Source organism: Gorilla gorilla, chromosome 20, assembly GCF_029281585.2.
Source record: "Gorilla gorilla gorilla isolate KB3781 chromosome 20, NHGRI_mGorGor1-v2.1_pri, whole genome shotgun sequence".
NCBI classification, from domain to species: domain Eukaryota; kingdom Metazoa; phylum Chordata; class Mammalia; order Primates; family Hominidae; genus Gorilla; species Gorilla gorilla.
Genome location: NC_073244.2, coordinates 27,970,219 through 27,997,716, shown reverse-complemented (window position 1 = coordinate 27,997,716; position 27,498 = coordinate 27,970,219). Strand labels below are relative to the sequence as shown.

Below are 27,498 nucleotides of genomic sequence, written 5' to 3'. Positions count from 1 at the left end.
ATGTAAATACACTATTTTAAAATTATATCTAAAAATTATCTTGTGTGCATTACTCAATTTTATAAAATTTATTATAATCTCTGACCAGCTCACATAATGAATACTTCATAAAGTATACAACAAAAAATATATAAAATGCACAAAAAAATTAAGGGCCTAGCATGAGTACCAGGCAAATAAATACAGAGAATTTGCATGGGGAGATTCTGAACTATAGCCATAAAATTTTACAGTAATAAGCTCAATAAAAAGAGAGTATAGATTTGCTTTCAGCATTTTTGAGGTTTTTTGTTTTCTAGTAAATTAGCAACCTTATTAAAATGATTCCTTTTGTTCCAATATTACTCTTTTCTTCAAAAAAAATAGGTGTATTCACACAAAGACACTTAATAACTGTATAATTTTCTTACATCTAAGATTTATCTTTACAGCCACACATGTGTACATTTAACTCTATGTAAATCAAAACTAAAAGTCTGTGTGTGTTTGCAGGCAGAGAGGCCAAATGTTCAAATAAAAATATATTACAAATAATTGAAAATATCTATTTAAGACTCAGAAATGAGTTTATTTTATTTATACTTATATATAAATTTTTATACCACAAAAATAACCATGCAGTCAATAGCAATTTAATTGTATATTTTAAAATAACTAAAAGTGCATAATTGAGTTGTTTGTAAAAGATAAATGTTACAAGTAATGGCTACATAATTTACCCTGATGTAATTGATGTAATTATTACATATTGTATGCCTGTATCAAAATATGCCAGATTTGCATAAATATATACACATATTATGTACCCACAAAAAAATAAGAAAAAAATTTAAACATCAAAAAAAGGATAAATATTTAACCTATGAGAATAATATTAACTTATCTGCCAGTTAAAGCTACTGGCAAAAGAGATTACTAGAGATGCTATTCCACTATGTTACTAAATAGCATACTGCTACCGTCATTTAGCTACACCCTTGAGTAATGTGGGATAGGTTAAAGTTGATGGCATAATAATGCTTCATTAAATGCACAATAGTCTTAACATGGTAAAAAGTAAAATCAAATTTACACATAATTTAAAAATTTTGAAATATATTGCATTTTATAACATAAAAGCTCAATCACTAAAATGATTTACAATTTTATTATAAATTCGCTTTTAACTAAAAAATATTTTCTATCACTATAATACAGAGGCATATTAGTCTGAACATCGACCTCATACATCACTCAATAAGTTAACCACAAAGAGCCTCTCCACTTAGATTTTCATCAAGCATCTTACATTTTAATGTCCTTACTTTTTTACAGAAGAGGCCATAATTTCCACCTAATGAGTCTATATGTGATGCAGCAATAATTGATCACATGCTTTCACATGTGAATAGGAACAATGAAACAGCATGAAGTAATCTGATACTTGAATTATATCATAATTTGCTTTTCAAAAATTTTATATATATACATATTTTTAAAAGCATACTTTGGGCTGGGTGCAGCGGCTCATGGCTGCAATCCCAGCACTCTGGGAGACCAAAGTGGGCAGATCACTTGAGATGAAGAGTTTGAGACCACCCTGGACAAAATGGTGAAATCTCATCTCTACTAAAAATACAAAAAAAAAAAAAAATTAGCCAGACATGCTGGTGTATGCCTGTATTCCCAGCTACTCAGAAGGCTGTGGCAGGAGAACTGCTTGAACCCAAAGGTCGAAGTTGGCAGCAAGCTGAAATCGTGCCACTGAACTCCAACATAGGCAACAAAGTGAGACTCCATCTGAAAAAAATAAATAAATAAAAAGTACACTTTGAATATAACTTTGCAAAATATCTTCCACTCTTCTAAAAGTTATATACAAATAATTTAACAACTTTAGTTTTAGATTATTTTCTATACTCAGCACTTTAGTGTAATGTCTCAAGTGTTTGTGTCTTAGTTATTTCTACTGTAAATTCTGATATTCATGTAGACTTTTCTATGTATTTAATACATGTATTCAATATCATACATACCTATGTATGATATTTATGTGGACTTTTTAAATTCAATTTTGAATTAAATATTTTTATACATATGGCCATATGCAAAAATATATGTTAATATAAACTCTCCAGTGTTTTCTGAGGTATAGTTTTTGGGGAAAGAAAAGTTTTTCCAAATTTATCACACTTGCTGGATTTTTCTCCAATATAAATTTCTGATGTTGAACAAAGTTGGTGCAACTGCTTCAGGGTTTTCCTCTAGTATAAAATGTGTACAACAAGATCTGTGATACAAGTAAATGCACTATAACCCTCTTTACATTTGTAATGTTTTTCCTCAGACTAGTCTCATTCACTTTAAAGGATGATATTTTCTACAAGATTGTTTGACAGTAATTGCACTTACAATGCTCTTATTAAGTATCAACTCTCTGTTGTTAAGATGTGAACAGATTTTAATGGCTTTTCCACATTTTTTAAATTTGTATACCTTTTTTCAGGTATAAATGCTTTTCTATGCAATAAGATGTGAGCATTGGTTAAAATGAGTTTTGCCACATTCTACACATTTGTAAGGTTTCTCTCTACTATGAATTTTCTTTTTATTTATTTATTTATATATTTTTTAGACAGAGTCTTGTTTTGTCATCCAGGCTGGAGTGCAGTGGCGTGATCTCAGCTCACTGCTACCTCTGGCTCCCAGGTTCAAGCAATTCTCCTGCCTCAGCCTCCCAAGTAGCTGGGACTACAGGCATGTGCCACCACATCCAGCTAATTTTTATATTTTTAGTAGAGATGGGGATTTACCATGTTGACCAGGCTGGTCTTGAACTCCTGACCTCATGATCCACCCGCCTCAGCCTCCCAAAGTGCTGGGATTACAGGCATGACCCGCCATACCTGGCCTATGAATTTTCTTTTCTTTTTTTTTTTTTTTTTTTGAGATGGAGTCTGGCTCTGTCACCCAGGCTGGAGTGCAGTGGTGTGATCTTGGCTCAATGCAAGCTCCACCTCCGGGTTCAGGCCATTCTCCTGCCTCAGCCTACCGAGTAGGTGGGACTTCAAGTGCCCACCACCACGCCTGGCTAATTTTTTTTTTGTATTTTTAGTAGAGACGGGGTTTCACCGTGTTAGCCAGGACGGTCTCGATCTCCTGACCTCGTGATCCGCCCACCTCGGCCTCCCAAAGTGCTGGGATTACAGGCATGAGCCACCACACCCAGCCTATGAATTTTCTTATGTTGAGTAAGTCTTGAAGACCGGGTAAAAGCTTTGGCACATTCTTCACATTTGTAAGGTTTCTCTCTAGTATGAATTTTCTTATGTTGAGTAAGTCTTGAGGACCGATTAAAAGCTTTGCCACATTCTTCACATTTGTAGGGTTTCTCTCCAGTATGAATTTTCTTATGACTACTAAGGTTTGAGGAGTGGGTAAAAGCTTTGTCACATTGTTTACATTTGTAGGGTTTCTCTCCAGTATGAATTTTCTTATGTTGAGTAAGTCTTGAGGACCGGTTAAAAGCTTTGCCACATTCTTCACATTTGTAAGGTTTCTCTCCAGTATGAATTTTCTTATGTTGAGTAAGTCTTGAGGACAGGATAAAAGCTTTGCCACATTCTTCACATTTGTAGGGTTTCTCTCCAGTGTGAATTTTTTTATGACTGTTAAGGTTTGAGGACTGCTTAAAGGCTTTGCCACATTCTTCACATTTGTAGGGTTTCTCTCCAGTATGAATTCTCCTATGGCTAGTAAGGTGTGAGGACCGGTTAAAAGCTTTGCCACATTCGTTACATTTATAGGGTTTCTCTTCAGTATGAATTCTCTTATGTCTAGTAAGTGTAGAGGAATAGGTAAAAACTTTGCCACATTCTTCACAATTGTAGGGTTTCTCTCCAGTATGAATTTTCTTGTCTTGAGTAAGTGTTGAGGAACAGGTAAAAACTCTGCCACATTTTTCAAATTTGTAGGGTTTCTCTCCAGTATGAATTTTTTTATGTCGAGTAAGTCTTGAAGACTGGTTAAAAGCTTTGCCACATTCTTCACATTTGTAGGGCTTCTCTCCAGTATGAATTACCTTATGTTTAGTAAGAGTTGAAGACCAGTTAAAGGCTTTGCCACATTCTTCACATTTGTAGGGTTTCTCACCAGTATGTATCCTCTTATGGCTAGTAAGGGTTGAGGACCGGTTAAAGGCTTTGCCACATTCTTTACATTTGTAGGGTTTCTCCTCAGTATGAATTATCTTATGTTTAGTAAAGGTTGAGGATATGCTAAAGGTTTTGCCACATTCATCACATTTGTAGGGCTTCTCTCCGGAATGAATTCTCTTATGGGTAGTAAGGGTTGAGTACCTGCTAAAGGCTTTGCCACATTCTTTACATTTGTAGGGTTTCTCTCCAGTATGAATTCTCTTATGGTTAGTAAGGGTTGAGTAGTGGTTAAATGCTTTGCCACATTCTTCACATCTGTAGTGTTTCTCACCAACATAAATTCTCTTATGGTTAGTAAGGGCTGAGTACTGATTAAAGGCATTGCCAAATTCTTTACATCTGTAGGTATTCTCTCTAATATGAATTTTCTTATGTTGAGTTAGTTGTGAAAGCATGCAAAATGATTTGCCACATTTTTTACACTGGAAAGGTTCCTTTCCAGTATGTCTTGTCTTATATCTATCTGCATTTGAAAATGCATAAAAGACTTTTACATATATATCACAGTGATACATTTTGCTCTGGGTAAGTGTCAAACATTGGTTAAGTCCATTATAACCTCCTTTGTATAGCTTACAATCACCTACAGTTTTATAGCCTTTTCTTAATTGTAAGTTCTCATGTCCACGTTTATCATATCTCCTCAGTGTCACTTTTTGGAAAGAATCTTTTATGTCTTGCTCTGGCCAAAAGTCTTCAGCAAAATGAGAACACACAACTAAAATAAAATTAAAACAACAAATTACTTCACTTACTAGACTCAGATATATATACGTCACAAACAAAACCTCTAAAGTTATAAAAACTACGTAAGCAACACAGCATAGCAAAATACCAGATTCTAATTTCTTCATAAACATATAAATACAACAAAGACAAACTAACCAAAATATATTAGTGGATAATTTATCAATAAGTTATATGTGTGCAACGCCCCAGGTGAGTACAATGCAAAGAGTCACATAGAATGAAAAACATTTCTGTTACGGTTACCTAACACAGCTCTTCCTGTTCCCCAATAAAACACAGTGCCTTTGGAAGTAAATTGCCAACTCCTGGTTTTGTTTTTAAAAGACAAGAAATATATTGGCACATACATCTTTATTTCTGGCTTCTAGGATATTACCAGATGCTGGATTTAGCTTCCCACACCATAAACTGCTGAAAGAAATGGTGGTATACTTTGGTCAGGCGTGGTGGCTCATGCCTGTAATCCCAGCACTTTGGAGGCCAAGGCGGGCAGATCATAAAGTCAGGAGTTCAAAACCAGCCTGGCCAACATGGTGAAACCCTGTCTCTACTAAAAATACAAAAAATTAGCTGGGCATGATGGCAGGCACCTATAATCCCAGCTACTCAGAAGGCTGAGGCAGGAGAATCACTTGAACCCAGAAAGTGGAGGTTGCAGTGAGCTGAGACCGTACCACTGCACTCCAGCCTGGGCAACAGAGCAAGACTCTGTCTCAAAAAAAGAAAAAGAAGGAAAGAAAGAAAGAAAGAAAGAAAGAAAGAAAGAAAGAAGAAAGAAAGAAAAGAAAAGAAAAGAAAAGAAAGAAAGAAAGAAAGAAGAAAAGAAAAGAAAGGAAGGAAAAGAAAAGAAAGAAAGAAAGAAAGAAGGAAGGAAAGAAATGGTGGTATACTTCGCAATGACAGTTTGAGTCTGCTGAGACCAAAGGTAAATGTTACAGGAGTGGAGTGACTGCAGTACCACAGACAGGGAACAGGTGTAGCAAGTGATTACTGACTATTAGGATGATACATGAATACACTTCTTTAAAAAATAAAAACAAAGTTTCAGACAAGACACATCCTAACTACATATTTGAAAGACTGCCAGAATCTCTAACCAAGACAACTGATTTCAGACTATGCCAGGAAAAAGCTGCATTATCAAGATTGTGAGAGATAGCTTTTTTTAAATGGCCAAATCTCAATCAAAGATTACAATGTATACAAAATATTAGGGCACCATGGCCCCATCAAAAAATTTATAAAATTTTTAGAAAGCAAAACCATTAAAAAATAGAGATGTAGAGATCAATTTTTAAAATTTAAGATAAATTGAATAACACTAAATGAGTAAAATAGGAATATAATCTACTACTGAAAATCAGAAAAATGATAACAAAAATATTAAAATTATCACAAAAACAAAACTGTGGAGATAAAAAATAAAAAATAACTGAAAAATTATAAAAGTAAAAAAATAAAAATGAAGCTCAATGAAGTAGGATACACATAGAAGATATTTATAACAAAACATATATAAGCACAATTGTAAAAGTCACAGACAAGAGAATCTTAGAAGCTGCAAGACAAAAGTGATGTGTCACTTATAAGCATAGTCTCATATAATAATCAGTGAATTTGTCAGCAACAATATTGCAGGTCAGAAGTAAACTGTGTGGTATTCTCAAAGTTCTGGGGGGAAAAAACAGCTGTTAAGTGAATATAATACAGTCAGCAAAACTGTCCTACCAAATACAAATTAAAACACATTCCAAAATAATCAAATCCTGAGAAAATATATTGGCACGGTATATACTCTACATATACCCTATATATCAAAGATGCTGAAAGGAGTTCCTGCTGCTGAAAATAACATGATACAAGAAAACAACACATAATCATATAAAAATACATAACTTTCTGGGAATGATATGCACATACACAAAAATCAACTTCCTTAAAATTCTTTATTCTATTTATTTCCTTAGAATTATTCCTTAGAGGCCGGGCGCGGTGGCTCACGCCTGTAATCCCAGCACTTTGGGAGGCCAAGGCGGGCGAATCATGAGGTTGGGAGACCAAGACCATCCTGGTTAACACGGTGAAACCCCGTCTCTACTAAAAATACAAAAAATTAGCTGGGCGCGGTGGCGGGTGCCTGTAATCCCAGCTACTCAGGAGGCTGAGGCAGGAGAATGGCGTGAACCCAGGAGGCGGAGCTTGCAGTGAGCCGAGATCGCGCCACTGCACTCCAGCCTGGGCGAAAAGTAAGACTCTGTCTCAAAAAAAAAAAAAAAAAAAAAAAAAAAAGAATTATTCCTTAGAATATTTGTATTCCTTAGAATTATCATAATGGTGTACAAAACATTTTAAATTATTATCTAAAAGTTGAAAGATAAAAGCATAGAAATTATTCTAGAAATCTGTTAATGAATATACAACATAAAAAGATAATTAGTAACATGAATAACAAAGTTGAGGGCCGATGTAATGAGGAAGAATTTTTGTATGTAACTGAAGTTAATGTTTTACCAAATTAAAATATAGTTTTATCGTTGAGAGGTTTTAGGTAATACCCAAGGTACCACAAATAACACATCTGTGTAGACAGACACACACAAACACAAAAAGAAGTGAAAGCATATATCAATAGAAAAATTAAAAAGATACAAAGCAAAATAGAAAGAGAAAATGATGGACAAAGATACAAAAATCAAAAACAATAAAACAACATTAGTGTTTTTCTTTCAGAAAATTATTTAAATATATATAAATTTAACTTTCCAATCAAGAGACATATTTTCAATAAAGGGATTTATACAAAAAATTTTAAAAATCAAGATCCATCTTGCCTTTCTACAAGAGTCAGTGAAGATCTAATGATAAAAAAAGACTGAAAGTGGCAAGATGGAAATAGAAATTTCATGTAAATATTAGCCAAATGAGAGAAGTCAAAATAATATCACACAAGCTACTGTGATATTTTATATATAAAATATACTTAAAGTTTATTTCAAAAACTGTCATATTTTATAAAATGTACTTGAAGTTAAACTCCAAAGAGACAAAAAACAACATTAAACAATACTAGATTCATTCACTGGGAACCTATGACAAATTTGTACATGTGTGTGTCTGTGTGCATGTGTGTATCTCACATAAGGTTCCCAACATGTACAGCAAATACTGACAGAATTGAAGAAACACATAGAAAGCAATATAATTAGCATAAGATATTTCTATACCCCACCTCCTGTAATAATAAGACAAGATAGAACATTAGTAAGGGAACAGAGGACTTCAAGGTAATATAAAATTATTATTCCTAACAGAGGTGTAGAGACCACTCCTAAACAACATCAGGATACACACCCTTCTCAATTGCTCATATAAAATTTTTCTTGCTAGATCACCTGTTAGGCTAAAAAAGAAGTCTTAACACATTTTTTAAAACTGAAATCTTACAGATTACTTTTTATGACCAAAACGGAATGAGAGTATACAACAACAATAGAAAAAACCTAAAAAATCACAAATATATAGGAATTAGGTTACAGTGAGCCGAGATCATGCCACTGCACTCCAGCCTGGGTGACAGAGTGAGACTCCATCTTAAAAAAAAAAAAAAAAGTAATTAAGCAACACACTCTTGAGCTCTTGAGCATGCTTAGTTCAAAGGTTTAAATAACTAATATTGTGAAGATATTCATATTACTCAATGTAAATTTACAGATTTAATGCAATGTTTTCCAATTTCTCAAATAGAAACAGCAACCCCCAAAGTATAAGAAATATCAAGAGACAGACAACAAAGTACCCAACGATCTTTAAAAAAGGAACAATGTTGGAGGAATTACAGTTCTTGATTTCAAAACACATTACAAAGCTACAGAGTTAAAACAAATTGGCATGAGTATCAATGTGAAAAAGTAGACTAATCAAATAGAATGCAGCACATATATAAACATATATAAACTTTCACATATATGTTCATATGAAGAGTCATTTTCACACCCATTATATTGTAACATTGTTATTAAAGCCAATGGGCTGAACCAATGCAAATTTCTGTCAGCAAATTATTCAGTAGATATAATTTGAAATATAAAAATACTAAAATATCACCCACGTTTGAGGAAGCAGGAAATATTCTAACAACCATAAAGATAACAACCATAAAGATAAAGCTCAATGACATTATGTAAAATGAAATGAGCCAGCCACTTTGGAGAATATAAACATTCAAACAATTATTATAGAACAACTAGGCTTAACAGACTCCAACAAAACTTTCCAGCTGAGGCCGGGTGTGGTGGCTCACACCTGTAATCCTAGCACTTTGGGAGGCTGAGGCGGGTGAATCACAAGGTCAGGAGATTGAGACCATCCTGGCTAACATGGTGAAACCCCATCTCTACTAAAAAAAAAAAAAAAAAAGAAAAAACACAAAAAATTAGCCAGGTGTGGTGGTGGATGCCTGTAGTCCTAGCTACTCAGGATGCTGAGGCAGGAGAATGGTGTGAACCCAGAAGGCGGAGCTTGCAGTGAGCCGAGATCACGCCACTGCACTCCAGCCTGGGCAACAGAGCGAGACTCCATCTCAAAAAAAAACAAACAAACGAACAAAAAAAACAAAACACAAAAAACAACTTTCCAGCTGAAAGCAAGAGATTCTCTCCAGTCAAAAGCAAAATATCCTTATTTGCACCTGGTGTATTCTGTTAGGACACAAATCAAGTCTTACTAAATTTAAGAATATTGGCTGGGTACAGTGGGTCATGCCTTTAATCCCAACACATTAGACACCAAGGAGGAAGGATCACTTGGAGCCAGAAGTTTGAGACCAGGCCTGGGCAACATAGTGAAATCCTGTCCCTACAAATAATTAAAAACTGCACTAGCCAGACATGGTAGTGCATGTCTGTAGTCAGGAGGCTGAGATGGAAGGATCACTTGAGCCCAGGAGGTTGAGGCTGCGTTGAGCCAAAATCATGCCACTGTACTCCAACCTGGGTGACAGAGTAAGCTCCTGTCTCAAAACAACAAATAAAATTTAAAAGACCAAAATTACACACTGTGTTTTCTGGCCAAAACTAAATAAAACTAGGAACTAAAAGCAAAAGTAAAACTGGAAAATCCAAAAATATATGAAAATAGAACATGCTCTTCAACATTTTCTTGCTTAGGGGTCAAAAATTTAATTTTTCAAATATGTCAATACAACATACAGTGATAAACATATTTAATATAATCCCTAAACAATCCCAATAGCACAGTTTTTTACAGAAATATTGTTTAAAATTGTAAAATTTGATCATAAACTATAGAAAAACACCCATGAAAAAGAACAAAGAGGAATTATACTTTTGATTTCAAAACATATTAAAAGCTACAGTAACAAAAACAATGTGGTACTGATAAGACAGATGAAAGATGAAAGAATAGAATACACAGCACAGAAATATACCCTTCTGTATATGATCTGTTGTGTGCTCATGGCACACAAGAAAAGAAAATCTCTTTAAAAAATAATATTGGAAACTGGATATCAATACAGCCTAGCCAACATGGCGAAACCCCATCTCTACTAAAAAAATACAAAAAAATTAGCCAGATGTGGTGGCATACACCTGTAATCCCAGCTACTTGGGAGGTTGAGGCAGAAGAATTGCTTGAACCCGGGAAACAGAGGTTGCAGTGAGCTGAGACTGCACCAGTACACTCCAGCCTGGGCAACAGAGCAAGACTCCGTATTGAAAAAAAACAAAAGAAACACTGATAAAATAAAGTTGGGTCCTTTCCTTGAACCATATACAAAAAACATTTTAAATAAAATACTTGGACATTAAAAAAAAAAGAACAACTAACAAATCCCTTAGAAAAAAATATAGAAGAAACACATGACATTGGACTTGGCCGCATTTTCTTAGGTACAACATTAAATGTATGAGCAAGAAAGAAAGTAGAAAAATTTAACTGCACTAAAAAATTTCTGCACATCAGAGAAAACGTTCAATACAGTGAAAAAGTCTCTTAGGAAATGGATGAAAATGTATGCAAATCACATGTGATATGATTTAATATTCAAAATATATAAACACTTCTTGAAACTAAACAATAAAGTTGAATAATGTGATTTTAAAATGGGAAAACAATTGAACTAAATTTTCATCAAAAAAGACACACAACTGGAAAAAAAGCATTTAAGAACACAAGATCACTAATTTGTAAAGATATGCATGAAAATCACAATGAAAACCAAAATCACCTCACATCCATTAAGAATGGCAACTGTAAATTTTTTTAAAAACACCAAATCTGTTGATGATGCAATGAAAATGAAACCCATGTTCATTGTGGAAAACAAGAATGCAGCCATTACTTTAAAACGTTATGTTTCTCAAATACTTAAAAATGAAAAAAAAAAAAAAAATTTGGACTGGGCAAGGTGGATCATGCCTGTAATCCTAGCACTTTGAGAGGCCGAGGCAGGCAGATCACCTGTCAGGAGTTCAAGACCAGCCTGGCCAACATGGTGAAACCCTGTCTCTACTAAAAATACAAAATTAGCCAGGTGTGGTGGCACACGCCTGTAGTCCCAGCTACTTGGGAGGCTGAAGTTGGAGAATCGCTTGAACCCAGGAGGCCGAGGTTGCAGTGAACCAAGATTGCACCACTGCACTCCAGCCTGGGTGACAAAGCGAGACCCCCGTCTCCAAAAAAAAAAAAATCCTCTCACATAGAGGCATCTTCTGTCTTATGCTTTTATATTTTTTAAGGATTCTACTTTCCCCTCAGTGATCTTTGCTCAAGCTTACAGTGAGCCAAAACCCTCTTCATGGCATATAATATACTGCATAATCTGACTGCTTTTTCATTGTTTTGGAGGACACACAAGTATCTGCCTAATTTTGAAAAACTCTTTGTTAAACTACTTTTTAGATTCTCTTTTTGTATTATGTCTAAAATGTTTGAGAGTAGTGGTTTCTGTTCCAGTAGTGTTTTTTTGTTAATTTTTCTGCACATTCCACTATGTTTGTATTACTATAGTGTTGAAATATAGTTTGACATTATAAAGTATGATGTTCTTTTGCTTTGTTCTTTTTCCTCAAGATTGTTTTGGCTAGTCAAAGTTTATTGTAGTTTCATGTAAATTTTAAAATTGCATTTCTGTGAAAAAAAAAAACACTGAAATTTTCATTGGGAATTCACTGAATCTATAGATCACTTTGAATAATATGGCACTTCAAAAATATTTATTGTTTCAATCCATAGATATAAAATATTTTAAAATTTACGTCTTTTTAAATTTCTTTCATTGATATATTTTTAATTGTAAATACTTTTTACCTCCTTGGTTAAATTTGTGTTCAGAAATTTATTATTCTAATGCTATTGTAAATAAGATTGTTTTCTTCCTCTCTTCTATCAGATAGTTTAAGTGTATGGAACCATAACTTATACTTGAATGTTAATTTTGTATGTTGCTAATATACTAAGGGCATTTACTAGTTTAGACAGGTTTTAATATACTGTTTATGGTTTTTTAAATGTCAGATTACATAATCTACAAACAGCAACTTTTTACTTGTCTTCAATTTCAATGCCTTTTTTTTTTTTTTCTTTTTTTGAGACAGAGTCTCACTCCATCACCTAGGCTGGAGTGCAGTGGCATGAGCTTGGCTCACTGCAACCTCTGCCTCCTAGGTTCAAGCAATTCTCCCTGCCTCAGTCTCCCAAGTAGCTAGGATTACAGGCGCCTGCCACCACGCTCAGCTAATTTTTGTATTTTTTAGTAGAGACGGGGTTTTGCCAAGTTGGCCAGGCTGGTCTGGAACTCCTGACCTCAGGTGATCCAGCTGCCTTGGCCTCCCGAAGTGCTGGGATTATAGACGTGAGCCACCGTGCTCAGCCTATTTTCTATTTTTTTGACTAATATTTATGCCACATACTTCCAGTACTATATTAAAATAGAGGCATTAACAATGGGTACAATACAGTTTTGCATTGGTGTCTGTGAATGTGAAGAAGCAAACACCTCTTCAATTTTTTATAAACTGGCCTCAGGAGGGAAGGATCTTTTGTTGGGTCTCCAGGGTGCTGAGATGCCCTATGGATTTGTAATAGAGAGGGGTTGTAGCTTGGTCACAACGCTGCAGGGTCTGCACTAGGGTCCACCTTTAGTTGGCTTGTTACAAGGGGTTTTGGTAGTTGTTAATTCCCATTTTATTTTTCAACAGAATGAATATTCTTCAGGACTTTGCTCTGTAGGGCAGTCACTAAAGACGGGTGTTTTTTTTTTTTTTTTTTTGAGATGGAGTTTCGCTCTTGTTGCCTAGGCTGGAGTGCAATGATGTGATCTCAGCTCACTGCAACCTCCGCCTCCCAGGTTCAAGCGATTCTCCTGCCTCAGCCTCCTGAGAAGCTGAGATTGCAGGCATGTGACAACACACCCAGCGAACTTCTGTATTTTTAGTAGAGATGCAGTTTCATGATGTTGGCCAGGCTGGTCTCAAATGCCTGACCCCAGGTGATCCACCCACCTCAGCCTCCCAAAGTGCTGGGATTACACGTGTGAACCACTGTGCCAGGCTGAAAGTTTTTTAGAACACAGTTTTTCAGAAAATATTTTCTTCGAAACATAGCTTCCCAAATCACATTGTAAGGACTGGCTTTCTTATTGGCCTTGGGACCTCTCATCTGTGTTGTCTGTTGTGTTTACTCTCACCTACCTGGCGGTTCATCCACCATTTCATGTCGCTTCATATTGCAGGGTTCTTTTTCTTTCTCTAGACAAGTGATTAGGTCTGGCTTAGAAACAGCAATACCTGTTTTATTAAAAATAAAGAAGATGAATCTTGCTTATATTCTGTAATTACCAATTTAGTAATGTGCTCAGTAAAGAGGATGTAATACAATATTCTAGTAAATTAATGCCCAAATACCAATTTATAAGAGAAATTTCTCAATCTTTAGAAAATATTTTAAATTTTTAGGTTCTTAATTTCATTGCCCAGTACTACTTAATAAAAAATCGATTGTGACAATTAGATTTTAAGGTGTGGGCAACAATATTTTAGGCCACAAAATTCCTGAAATTATCACTAATCAAGAGTACATAATACAAATCAGCTCAGGAATATGGAAAGTTCAGGTGAAGATAAAACATCTTGAAGAAATTCTTTTCTACATGAACAAATCCCCAAACTTTTTTTTTTTTTTGAGATGGAGTCTCACTCTTTTGCCCAGGCTGGACTGCAGTGGTGCTATCTCCGCTCACTGCAAGCTCCTCCTCCTGGGTTCATGCCATTCTCCTGCCTCAGCTTCCCGAGTAGCTGGGACAACAGGTGCCTGCCACTGTGCCCAGCTAATTTTTTGTATTTTCAGTAGAGGCGGGGTTTCACCGTGTTAGCCAGGATGGTCTCCTGACCTCGTGATCCACCCGCCTTGGCCTCCCGAAGTGCTGGGATTACAGGCGTGAGCCACGACACCCGGCCCCAAACTTTTCTTAAAAGCAGGAATCTGAAACTCATTTATGCAAAGCATAAATTACCAAAAAACATTCTACAAAGAGGAGAAATGAAACATTTAGGGTATATTAGGAATGTTGTACTGAAGTTATTCTCACCCAGGAAGACCAAGTTTCTGTAGTTCTCTAACATCACATTTCTATATAAGTTCTGTTGTGCTGTGTCCAGGCACTGCCACTCCTCCAGAGAGAATTCTATGGCCACATCTGTAAATGTCAATGGTCCCTGAAACACACACACACAAACAGAAGGAGAGAGAAAGAAAGAGAGAGAGAAATATATTGACCAAGTGCCCATGGGTAGAATTTTTTAATTCAAGGTGAAATGAGAGAGTAAAGAGAACTGCTTCTGACTTATACAAGTGACTGAAATTATTCAATAAACTAATTTATAAACAGAAATGTTCTCTAATATATTCTCTAACTTTGAGAAAATAGTGGCATAAGATCCACAACATCAGTGTACACATGACATTTTTCTAAGTGATAAAGTATAAAATTAAGGGCATGAACACAAACATACATTTTTGAGTGTTATGTTTACATCTTACAGAATGAGTTGTGTATATTTTTCAGATCAAAAAGACATGTTGAGTTAGAATTTACCTCTCACATTTTAATGTGTTCAGTGAACTGAAGATTTTGTTAATGCAGATTATTTTTTCAGAAAATCTGGAATAAAGTCTGAGTTGCTGAATTTCTAACAAGCTCACCAGTAATGCCAATGTTTTTGGTCCAAAAAGAATATTTTGTCAAACATTCAGTAAATGAAGGAACCTGTGTTTTTCCCAGTTTTTTTGTCATGTAAACAAGGATGAGAGCTTTCATTTTCCAAAGACAGATATATGCAAAGAAAACCTAAGGAAGAAGGGCAGCTGCCAGATTAAATGTGATGGCATCAGCTGCATAAAGGTAGTTAATAATAAAGAAAAAATAATCAACTCTATAGTAAAACAGTCTGTCAGAGAGTTCTTTAACCAAGTGAATCATTAACATCAACTGCACTAGGATACATTTTTATGATGCGCTGGTGCATACAGAAAGACATAGCCTCACTGATGTGATATTTCTACCTAAAAGTAGATTACAGTCTGAATTTAACCATAAAGAAACATCAGTTTTATTCAAAGTTTAAGGTACTGATAACTCATGGGTTCTGTAATTTTTTTTTCTTTTTTTTGAGACGGAGTCTCACTCTGTCCCCCAGGCTGGAGTGTAATGGCAGGATTTCGGCTCACTGCAACCTCCACCTCCAGGGTTCAAGCGATTCTCCTGCCTCAGCCTCCACAGTAGCTACGATTACAGGCACCTGCCACCACGCCCGGCTAATTTTTGTATTTTCAGTAGAGATGGGATTTCACCATGTTGGTCAGGCAGGTTTTGAACTCCTGACCTCAAGTTATCCACCCACCACGGCCTCCCAAAGTGTTAAGATTACAGGTGTGAGCCACTGCGCCCAGTCAAGTGTTCTGTAATTTTTAGTAGTGATTTAAAGTAGTCTTTTTTTTAGCACTCTAGAGAACAGGTACCTCCTAATATATATGTATTTTTTAGAACTTTCTGGGTGATAAATGCCATCCTGTTTAAATAAGCATTTTGAAAATCCTGTTCTGCATAAAGCCAATGGAGAACACAGATGGAACCTCAACATTACATGTTCTCCATCTTTACTGAGGACCCCCACCTTTCCCTAATAGAAACCTTGAGTATCCACACCTCATGTTTCACAGCCACAAGGGAACATTTTTAATATTGCAGATTAATTTATAATCTTGGTGAGAATTCTGCATGGCACATAAAAAGCTATGATGTAGAGAATGTAGAGAAAGATCTGGTATGTAGGAAGGAAATATTTTTCAGAGACCCTTGACTATCATAAGAATTTTAAAAAGTAGTTAAACTCATTAGGGAGGAAAAATACAAGTAGAGAAGTAAAGGCTTGCAAGTACTAAATGCATGACAGTCCAGGAGGCAGAGTGGACACAGCTCTTGATCTGGGACATGATTAGCTGAAAAATCACCATTTATTCTTCTTTTTCCAATTTCTGTAAAATTCCTGCTCAGATGACATGCTCCAAACAAATCACACCTGCATCTTGAGACTATGCCTTTTAAAATGTCAACAGAACCTGTTTACCTGCTGCCACCACACCCACAGTCAGAAGAATCAAGACTTGCAAAAAAAGTCCACCCATTTCTGTTCTTAATAACAGACATTTAGGAACAATGCACTGCTCCATGGAGATACATTTCTTCTTTCCTGTCCTCAGGTGCCCTCTCCTGCCACAGACAACAGCAGTTTCTGCTACAATATTGGTAGTATGGACCACCCTGCCCAGTCCCTACCAAACCCAAACAGAACAGGCCCTGTAACCACCCTTTAGTGCAAAGGTGGAACTCTCATGAATGTGTCTTGAAGCTTTCATACTTGATTCTGGCCTCTCCTTAGAATCACATGAGGCACTTAATTAAAACAACATGGATGTTTCTATGCAGAACCTGTTGAAAGGGCACAAGTAAACAGGTTTTTGTAAATTAGCTGTGGAATTCTAATTAGAAACCCCGGCTGATAACCACTTGGCAAAGCATTGCCCCTCGAGCTGTAATGAGCTTATAAATCACTTGGTAATTTTGACCCATTCTACATAATGTGATTCTGCAGGTCTGAAAAGGGTCCAAAATAGGTGTTTTAAACAAGTCCCATCAGTGCTGATGTAACTCCCCCTGGGCTCACCATTAGTATTAGTTAGACAAAGCAGGCACAGCACAGAGTCCCTTCCACTCAGGACTCTTGTCACAACACAAAAACTTCTGATACAAATGAAGACAACTCATCTGTACACTAAAGTATCATATTCTTTGCTGACTCTTTAAAGTTTACAGAACAGGTGGCCTTCTTACTTAAAGAGCCAAAGTGGAATGGGCTCAGTCATGGCGGATGGGAGGCAGGACTAGATTGCAGCTCCGACTTGGACAGAGAAGTGTGTGGAGGTTCACAGTGTGAATTTTAGCTCCAGATTGACTGCAAGAACAAACTAGCAATCCCAAGAGGACCCAGAGACCATGTGAAGGAAGCAGACTGCTCCTGCAGGACCTGAGAGACACCCCCAAGTGGGCTGATACAAGGTTGTCTGTCAGAAATTATTTATTTACAAAAAAATTGATTATTAATTGGGTGTACATCATTAAGGTTTAGAGTATGGGTTATAGTGAGCAGTGCAGCACTATTAATTTAATTTATAGCCATTGGTGGCAATAGTAAACAGTTTCAAGAGATAACTACATAGTTCAAAGAGGAAAGACGTAATTGTGTTCTCATTTTAATGTCTCTCTGAGTTTGACAACTATTAGGTTGGTGCAAATGTAATTCTGGTTTTTGCCATTACATTAAAAGGTAAAACCACAATAACTTTTGCCCCGACCTAACAAGAGGATTTGCATTCCTCAGATAAAAGGTTTTCTGTTCTCACTGATATGTGGGAGCTAAACTACAAAAATACAAAGGCACAGGAATGGTACAATGGACTTTGGGGACTTTGGGGGAAGAGTGGGAGCAGGGCAAGGGATAGAAGACTACAAATGGGTGTAGTGTAAACTGCTTGGGTGATGGGTGCATGAAAATCTCACAAATCACCACTAAAGAACTTATGCATGTAACCAAATACCACCTGTACACCAGTGACTTATGGAAAAACAAAAGTCAAAGTGAAGAAACCTCTCTTTTCATAACAGATTAAAGTAGCTTCTCAAAAACCTGAAAAAAAATAGTAAAATAAAGTTTACAGAACAAACAGAAGGTAGCAATGTCTGAATGAGTCTGCATTTGAAAAATAGCGTGTGCACAGGTACTAATGCAATGTTTGTTAAGCAGGTACTACGTGCTCAAGAGCTCTGTATGTTACAGAGCACTGTGCTGGGCATAACATACTGTGTGATTTCATCCTCATAACACCCTGGGAGTTGGTACTAAGTGTTTAATAATTCCCAGGATTTAGATAAAGGACCCAGAGTTTTAATTTTTCTGTTTCTCTGTCATTGATTTTTAAAAAATAAAATGTATAGAATAAAAGCTAAATATAGACAGATGAGAGGAATACAGAAATTAAGAGTTTAATGTAGTTTAGAGGAATTTTTATTGTGTTTATATTTAATTTATTGTGACTTATGGAGCAACTACTGGATCTGCAGGAATAGAAAACAAGTTGCTAAATGGAATGTCTTGGTAAGCACTGATTTTAATAAAAAATTAAAAATACATATTTTTCCACTTATCTGCTTTTGAGTTTCATGAAATCAGAGCACCAGCTCTAGAAAGGTAGCAAAATATACCACCCAAAACTCTGATCTCTTCTAGTCAGTTCTGTGAGGCAAGGCTCCAGAGTGGGGCCAGACCAAAATAAGGCATCCAAAAAGGGTGAATCTGAACAGAACTGGGCCAAAGAGTGGACCCTGTGTAGAATTCTGTTCTCTATGCCACTGGGGGTACTTCCAGTTCTGTTTTTCCTAGACTTACCTAAGAAAAACTTAAATTCCAGAGGTTGTGTAATTTTAATTTTTTTTAGCTACTGTCCTGTCAATTTTATAACATATACTAATAAGCAATTTAAGCAAATCTCTTAAGGTTTTCTAGGGTAATTTTATTAGAAGATAAATATGTATTCTTAACAAGATAAGAAAAATAGAAATAATAATAAAAATTCTTCTGTCCATAAATATCCCTTCAGCTGATGACATCAGAAGTTACAACAATGTAAAGAAAGTGGCCCAAATAAAGCCCAAGTTTTTTTGCACACACCTATTCATTGTACCAACCATATGATGCTTCATTCAACCATTTATCCAGTTGATAGTCTAAACCAAGAGTTTTTGGATGGTAGGGACCAGGACTGCTTCATTTTTTTTCTAATGGTCATATTAATGAAGCAATTAGTTTATCTGCTTGAGTCTCCAGACCTCCTCCTCGTCTTTTACCCAAAGTACCAGAAAACTAGAGAAACTCTCATCTGGGTACCAACCAAACACGTCTCTTATATGAGGAAAGAAACAAACACAAGATGATTCATTTCTCTTACATTGAAACAGAAGCGGAATTAACCACTCTTATCATCCTGACACAGTTCTGCTCTGGACATCATCAAATGTCTGAAATATACCTAGCTAATTGAGAGAGGGTTCCTAGTGACCCTGTGCTGATGGCCCAATAATAAGAAAGGCAGAAGAGACTCAGGCTCATTCTAAATAGAAAATGGAACTGCCCTGGCAGAGCTCCAGAACCTGGATCACCCGTCCTGATTTGCTAGCTCTTGGGTAAGAGGAAGGACAAGAATACTCTACTCCAGTGTTCACTTTTTTTTTTTTTGAGATGGAGTCTCACTCTGTCACCCAGGCTGGAGTGCAGTGGCATGATCTCAGCTCACTGTAACCTCTGTCTCCTAGGTTCAAGTGATTTTCCTGCCTTAGCCTGCTGAACAGCTGGGATTACAGGCATGTGCCACCACACTCGGCTAATTTTTGTATTTTTAGTAGAGATGGGGTTTCACCATGTTGGTCAGGCTGGTCTCCAACTCCTGACATCATGATCCATCTGCCTTGGACTCCCAAAGTCCTGGGATTATAGGCGTGAGCCACCACGCCCAGCCCAGCATCACATTTTACAGGTAGGTATAGTTGTGTTATGGCTCTGGATACTTTATGGCCTTGATCTCACTCCTATGATGCTTGTTTACACTTACTGAATCTGACATTAGATTCTATTTATACCAGAAGCCTCTCACACAACTGAAGCAGGTCACTGGACAAGATCTGAAAAGCTCAAAGAGCCACACTCTCAAAAGATGTCTTTAAAATGCCCATGTTGACATCTCACAATGCAGAAGATGCCTCCTGTTAGTTTTCTTTACATTCTGAATCCAAAGTGTGGCCTTGTCTTGTAAATCCCAAGAAGAGGCCTGACCTTATGTGCAGATCCTAGATGGGATCAACCTGGCTCTGCATCCTTGGGTATTAGAGCAAGCACACAACAATCAAAGGAGAGATTTCCTCATAGAGGCTGCTCTGGCACACTCTAGATTATATATCTATCTAGAAGGTAGAAGCTGAGGCAACATGAACAGAAGTAGGCAGTTTATTTGGGCCAAGCTTGAGGATTGTAAACTGCGGGCAAAGATTCAAGTTGCCTGGAATCTACACTTCAATTAGCAGCACTTACAAGTGGATTTGCAAAGGCAAAGAGAGAGGGACAGAGTGTGGGCTGATAAAAGGTTGTCTGTCAGAAATTCTTATTTACTTACAGAATTAACATTGATTACTGATTGAGTGTACATCGTTAGGGTTTAGAGTATGGGCTATAGTGTCCAGTGTGGCAGTATCAGTTTAATTTATAGCCACTGGTGGCAATAGTAAACAATTTCAAGAGATAACTATATGGTTCAAAGAGGAGAGAAAGACATAATTGTGTTCTCATTTTAATGTCTCTCTGAGTTTGACAACTATTAGGTTGGTGCAAATGTAATTGTGGTTTTTGCCATTACATTAAATGGTAAAACCGCAATAACTTTCGCCCCGACCTAAAAAGAGGATTTGCATTCCTCAGATAAAAGATTTTCTGTTTTCCAAATCTCATGACCTAGATTCAGAATTTCCAGCTGCAGATTTAGGTCCTGAATAGGTGGAGTAGCAGTAGCAGATGTTACCTGAACATTTGTGAGCAGTTTACTAAGAGGAGGAAGGGGAAAGTGGAGATTCTCATGTCCACATGTCTACTCAATGCACACGTGTTACTCTGATTTGGTTTCTTGGCTCCATGGTCTCTTAATCAGTTTCAGGTTTGAAGACACAAGAGTCATTGAAAGAGGTAAAATGGTTGATTTCCACCCTGTAACATTTGTACAAATCTAATCCCTCTAGAAGTAACTGTAGAGGACTATAGATAACAAAGAGACACGATTCTGCCTGCATATTTACGGGACAGTATACACTTTTTTTTTTTGAGACAGAGTCTCACTCTGTTGCCCAGGCTAGAGTGCAATGGCATGATCTTGGCTCAATGCAACCTCTGCCTCCTGGGTTCAAGCGATTCTGCTGTCTCGGCCTCCAAGTAGCTGGGATTGCAGGCACCTGCCATCATGCCTGGCTAATTTTTGTATTTTTTTAGAGACAGGGTTTCACCATGTTGGCCAGGCTGGTTTCAAACTCCTGACCTCAAGGTGATCTGCCCATCTTGGCCTCCCAAAGTGCCGGGATTAGAGATGCCCAGTGACAGCACGCACTTTGCAGCACAACTGTGAGTTGACTGGAAGCCTGAGAGGAAAAGTACCCTCTAGAGTAAAGCCTGGCTGGCAGCTAATATGTTTATATCATGTATGGTAATTCTAGATAGTGTTTGGAAAATATAAAAGAAAAATTGTATCCAGCTGCAGAGAAACTCCATAATGATAGAACAAAAGAGTTTTTATACACAAGTAAACCAGAATGTGACATGCACCACAGTCAATTTGCTTAAGAGACTGCAAAGACAGAAAAATAGTCATTATAATTAGTCCACAAGTGGAAGAACTTACAGCACCATGTCATATAGAGTTTATCTTAAATTTGCCTGGTAATTTGAGAGGCCATCTGTGCATGCCAATGGGTTATATTCAATGACAAAATAAACTTTTCCTATCTTCACGACAGGAGGTAATGTTCCAACTTGAAACCAGGTGGCTGCTGAAGGTAGGCTCTCACTCTCCTGCAGAAATGGCTGGATGGGGTGCTATCTTTTTGGCTATTTACATTTTAAAGCAATGGCTCCTCTACTCCCTAAGCACTGGGCTAGAGCACTCCTGCTTACCCTCTCCTGATGACGAGTGTCCTCTCTTGACTCCTACCATCTGCCACTGAAACACAGCTCACAGCACAGGGCTCACAGCTGGCAGCTCACATCATACATGAACCCCAATTGCCATAGCAGCACTCCAGTGCCACATCAGAGAGTAAAGCCTGAGCTGCATGAGGAGATCCTGTAGGCCTCCTGGGTAGAATTGTGCCTTCATAATAATGGGAATGGGAGCAGTGTTTCAGCCTCAGTTTCTAGTTATAATTGTGACATTAAAAAATACTGCTGGTTTTCCAGGATAAGTGCAGATGCTCCAAGAGTTCTCACTGTGACAGCCCACCTAATTCACACAAACCACAGGATATTAATAGGCCTTCTGAAACAGACACCCAAAGCATGAGAGAGAAAAACAACTCTCCATCTCAGCAAGATTCTACTGAGAACAAACTAAGTTAAAAGCATCTTAAGAAGAAAACTCAGATTAGATACAAGATTGATCAAGTAGGCCAGAAAATATTCCCCTAAAAGGAATTTCTCTGAAAACAAACTAAGTTAAAAGCATCTTAAGAAGAAAACTCAGATTAGATACAAGATTGATCAAGTAGGCCAGAAAATATTCCCCTAAAAGGAATTTCTCTGAAAACACCCAAAATGCACAGCTATTGTCAGCATGAGAAACATGAGCATTATGAAGAAAAAGGGCATATTCTCAGTAGAATTTCATAAGGTTTTTCTTTCATGTCTGTTGCTCTTTTATCTCCTAGCCATCAAATGGGGGATCTATTGTGAAATGCATGTGACAACTTCCACTAGAGCTTTTCGATAAGAACTGGAACCTGACTTTGTTTATATAGTGGAATGTATTTGAGATTGAAACATAGCTAACTAAAGAGCTATTATGGTTTTGGGTGGCCACATCACTCATCATGTTGATTTGTCCTGTAATAGCAGCATTCAAATTTAGTGAAATAAGACACTGAAATCATGCTCACATATAATTAGTCCTTTTGGAGAAATTAATGAGCATTTCAGACTAATATCTACTGTAACAATTTTGTAGTGAGTTTTCCTTTGATGTTAGATACAAATATCTATGTATAAATAATTTTTGTGTACTAATGATGTCTGTAGAACTTTTAAGAATTGTCTGTAACCATAATTCAGTTAAAACACTATATTTCAAAAGTAAAAAGAACAATATTGAAGTGCCTATTTAAGGTATTCAAAGTAAATATTGTGGCCTTATATTCATACTATTATAGAAAATGCTATTAGTATGAGTGCAGGTTGTTGAAAAACACTACACATAATAACTATGTTAATTGTTCTGAAGTAATAAATAGAAACCAAAGTACAACTACAGATTCCACTTTTCAGTTTATACACTGAACTGCTCTTGCTTTTTCTGTGTAAGTACTTTGGACTGCAAATATCAGATAATTACCCTGGATAATCAGTTTTCTCTCAAAGGAACTTAGTATTTTCTAGTCTTTATTATCTTTGTGCTCAACTTTTGTGTACTCTTAAAATGAGCTTTAATCTAAACAACTCTGTGTCTACTTTACAAGACTAAAAATGAAAAAATAAAATAAAACCTTTCCCAAAGCAAAAACAAAGCAATGGTTATGAGGTCCTAGAGAAAGACAACCCTGAGTCAAAAAAAATGACAAATGGTTTATTTAGCTGTTACTATGATTTACATATATTTCCAAAAATCAGAGAAAAATATCTACATATAATCTAAATGCTTTAAGAAAAAAGAACAAAATATCTTCCATTATTTTCAGGTAGGAGAATAAAGCCTCTTATTTTTAATTCATATTTTCTCCTACAACAACCAAGTCTCTGGACATGTCCCTGAACCCTTGGACATCTGAATTTTAGTAGACACTGGATTCAGGTATCTAAGGTGTAGCCTTGGGCACCCTGTGTACACTTGAAAGAATGTTTATGAAGGAAAAAGCAGAAGAGAAAAAGGTGTTCTAAAAAAATCCATGGGTGTTGGCCGGGTGCAGTGGCTCACACCTGTAATCCTAGCACTTTGGGAGGCTGAGGCAGGTGGACTGCCTGAGCTCAGGAGTTTGAGGCCAGCCTGGCCAAGATGGTGAAACTCCATCTCTACTAAAATACAGACAAAAACCAGCCAAACATGGTGGCAGGTGCCTGTAATCCCAGTTACTCAGTAGGCTGAGGCACGAGAATTGCTTGAACCCAGGAGGTTGCAGTGAGCCGAGTTCATGCCACTGCACTCCAGCCCGGGCAACAAAGTGAAACTGTCTCAAAAAAAAAAAAAATTCATGGGTGCACATGAATACAGCAAGTTCTTAGAAGACCTATAAAGAGATGTAGATTCTGACACAATAGTAGGAGACTACAACACTCCGCAGACACTTAGATCACTGTGTTGTGGGAATTAGGAGACTGGAAAGACCAATAGGTAGAAAAGGAGGATTTTATTGAGTGCACTCAGACCCAGTGGATTAACATCCAGAGACTGGGCCAAGGACAAAGACAGCATTTAACTTTTACATACACTTCTAAAGAGGGTGGGCTAACTTGAAACAAGCCTACAGTGGCACAAAGCATAGTGATGTGAAAGCAAGGATACAGAAACAGAACAAAAGCAGTTAATCATACTACGACAGGTTTATAACTCAGACTTATATATGACTCTTACTATGTGGCCCAGATGGCTGTTACCTAGGCTTGCTCTAGTGCCTTGCATGGGCTTATCTTATAACCTTCACTATGGCGCCTAGGTGGCTGCAATCCAGGCCTGCTCAGGCATCTCATGACCTTCACTGTGCTGCTTAAATGAAAAACAGAGTCATAAGAGAAAGGAAAATTTGTTTCTCTTCTCCCTATGTTGAGGGAATGCTGGGAGAGTCTCCAGAGCACATTCTTTCCAGCCCTGGCTTCTTAGATAGTGTTATCAAGACTTTTCCTGGATGTGGGCTGTGCCTGTTACTGTCTCTAGGATAAGTCAGCCTAATACAGGAAACCTTGTTTCTTTCTCTTTTTAATTTTATTTTAATTTCCCACCTTGAGGCAGAAAATTAACAGATATCAGAACCTAAACTCAACACTTGACCAAATCATTCTAATAAACATATATGAAACTCTTCATCTGAAACCAACATAGTATATATATCTTTCTCATCACCATGTGTCACATACTCTAAAATTGACCACGCAATCAGAAACACAACAATCCTCAGCAAATTCAATAATCCCAAAATAACTTGATAAAGATAAAGATATAATACAGGGCTGGGCACAATGGCTCATGCCTGTAATCCCAGCACTTTGGGAGGCTGAGGTGGGCAGATCACAATGTCAGGAGATCGAGACTATCCTGGCTAACAAAGTGAAACCCTTTGTCTACTAAAAATTAAAAAAAAAATTAGCCGGGCGTGGTGGCGCACATCTGTAGTCCCAGCTACTCAGGAGGCTGAGGCAGGAGAATCACTTGAACCCGGGAGGTGGAAGTTGCTGTGAGCCGAGATGGTGCCATGCACTCCAGCCTGGGCGACAGAGCAAGACTCCATCTCAAAAAAAAAAAAAAGAAAAAAGATATAATTCAGTACAAAGAAAAACGCTTGAAAACATGCAATTACATGAAAATTAAACAATCTTCATCTGAATGACTTTTGGGTAAATAATGAAATTAAGGCACAAATCAAGAAGTTCTTTAAAACAAATGAGAACAGTGATACAACACACCAGAATCTCTCCAACACAGCTAATGTGAGGTTAAAAGGGGAATTTACAGCACTAAATGCTCACATCAAAAAGGTAGAAAGATCTCAATTTAACAACCTAACATCATAAATAAAAGTATGAGAAGCAAGAGCAAACCAGCCCCTGAGCTAGCAGAAGACAAGGAATAACCAAAATCAGATCAGAACTGAAGGAGATTTAGACATAAAAAGTCATACAAAAGATCAAGAAATCCAGGAGTTAAATCTTTTAAATCAATAAGATAAACCACTAGCAAGATTAGTGAAGTAAGAAGAGAAGATTCAAATAAACACAATAAGAAATGGCAATGCCTGTAATCCCAGCACTTTGGGAGGCCGAGGTGGGTGGATCACAAAGTCAGGAGATAAGAGACCATCCTGGCTATACCCTGTCTCTACTAAAAATATAAAAAAAAATTAGCCAGGCATGGTGGCGGGTGCCCGTAGTCCCAGCTACTCGGGAGGCAGAGGCAGGTGAATGGCGTGAACCTGGGAGGCAGAGCTTGCAGTGAGCTGAGATCGAGCCACTGTACTCCAGCCTGGGTGACAGAGCAAGACTCCATATCAAAAAAAAAAAAAAAAAAGAAATGACAAAAGGGTCATTACTACTGACCCCACAAAAATACAAATAACTACTGAAGTCTACTATAAACATCTCTATGCACACAAACTAAAAAAAAATCTAAAAGAAATGGATAAATTTCTGGGCAAATACATTCTCCCAATACCAAACAGAAAGAAACTGGAGCCCAGAACAGAACAATAACAAGCTCCAAAATTGAATTAGTAAATAGCCTACCAGCCAAAAAAAATCCCAGGACCCACAGATTCACAGCTGAATTCTACTAGATGTACAAAGAAAAGCTGGTATTATACTTTCTAAAACTACTAAAAAAAATTGAGAAGAAACTCTTCCCCTGCTCATTATATAGTAACAGCATCATTCTGATACCAAAACCTGGCAAACATAAAACAAAAAAAAGAAAACTCAGGCAAAAATTCTTCATGAACACTGATGCAAAAATCCTCAATGAAATACTGTAAAATTGAATCCAGCAGCACATCAACAAGCTAATCTGCTATGATCAAGTAGGCTTTATCCCTGGGATGCAAGGTTGGTTCAACATACACAAGTCAATAAATGTGATTCATCACATAAACAGAACTAAAGACAAAAAACACAAGATTATCTCAATAGACGTAGATAAAGCTTTCAATAAAATGTAACATTCTTCATGTTTAGAATCCTAAACAAACTAGGCATTGAAGGTACATACTTCAAAATAGTAAGATATCTGTGACAAATCAACAGCCAACCTGCTGAATGGACACAAGCTGGAAGCATTTCTTCTTAAAAACTGGCACAAGAAAAGGATGACTTCTCTCACTACTTTTATTCAACACAGAATTGGAAGTCCTGGCTAGAGCAATCAGGCAAGAGAAATAAATAACAGGCAACCCAACAGGAAGAGAGGAAAGGAAACTAAC

At 36.9% G+C, this 27,498-nt stretch overlaps 1 protein-coding gene across 1 annotated transcript in view; it reads right to left on the bottom strand.

Annotated features, from left to right (window-relative positions):
* Nucleotides 1-547: 547 nt before the first annotated feature.
* ZNF429 (zinc finger protein 429) overlaps nt 548-27,498 on the bottom strand; it is a 41,049-nt gene continuing 14,098 nt past the window's right edge. Inside the window, exons 2-4 of the mRNA XM_031003998.3 lie at nt 14,554-14,680; nt 13,658-13,753; nt 548-4,914 (exon numbers count right to left, since the gene is read on the bottom strand). Of these exons, the coding sequence (XP_030859858.1) occupies nt 3,116-4,914; nt 13,658-13,753; nt 14,554-14,680 (2,022 nt within the window). The 3' untranslated portion in view covers nt 548-3,115. The remainder of the gene's footprint in view (nt 4,915-13,657; nt 13,754-14,553; nt 14,681-27,498) is intronic.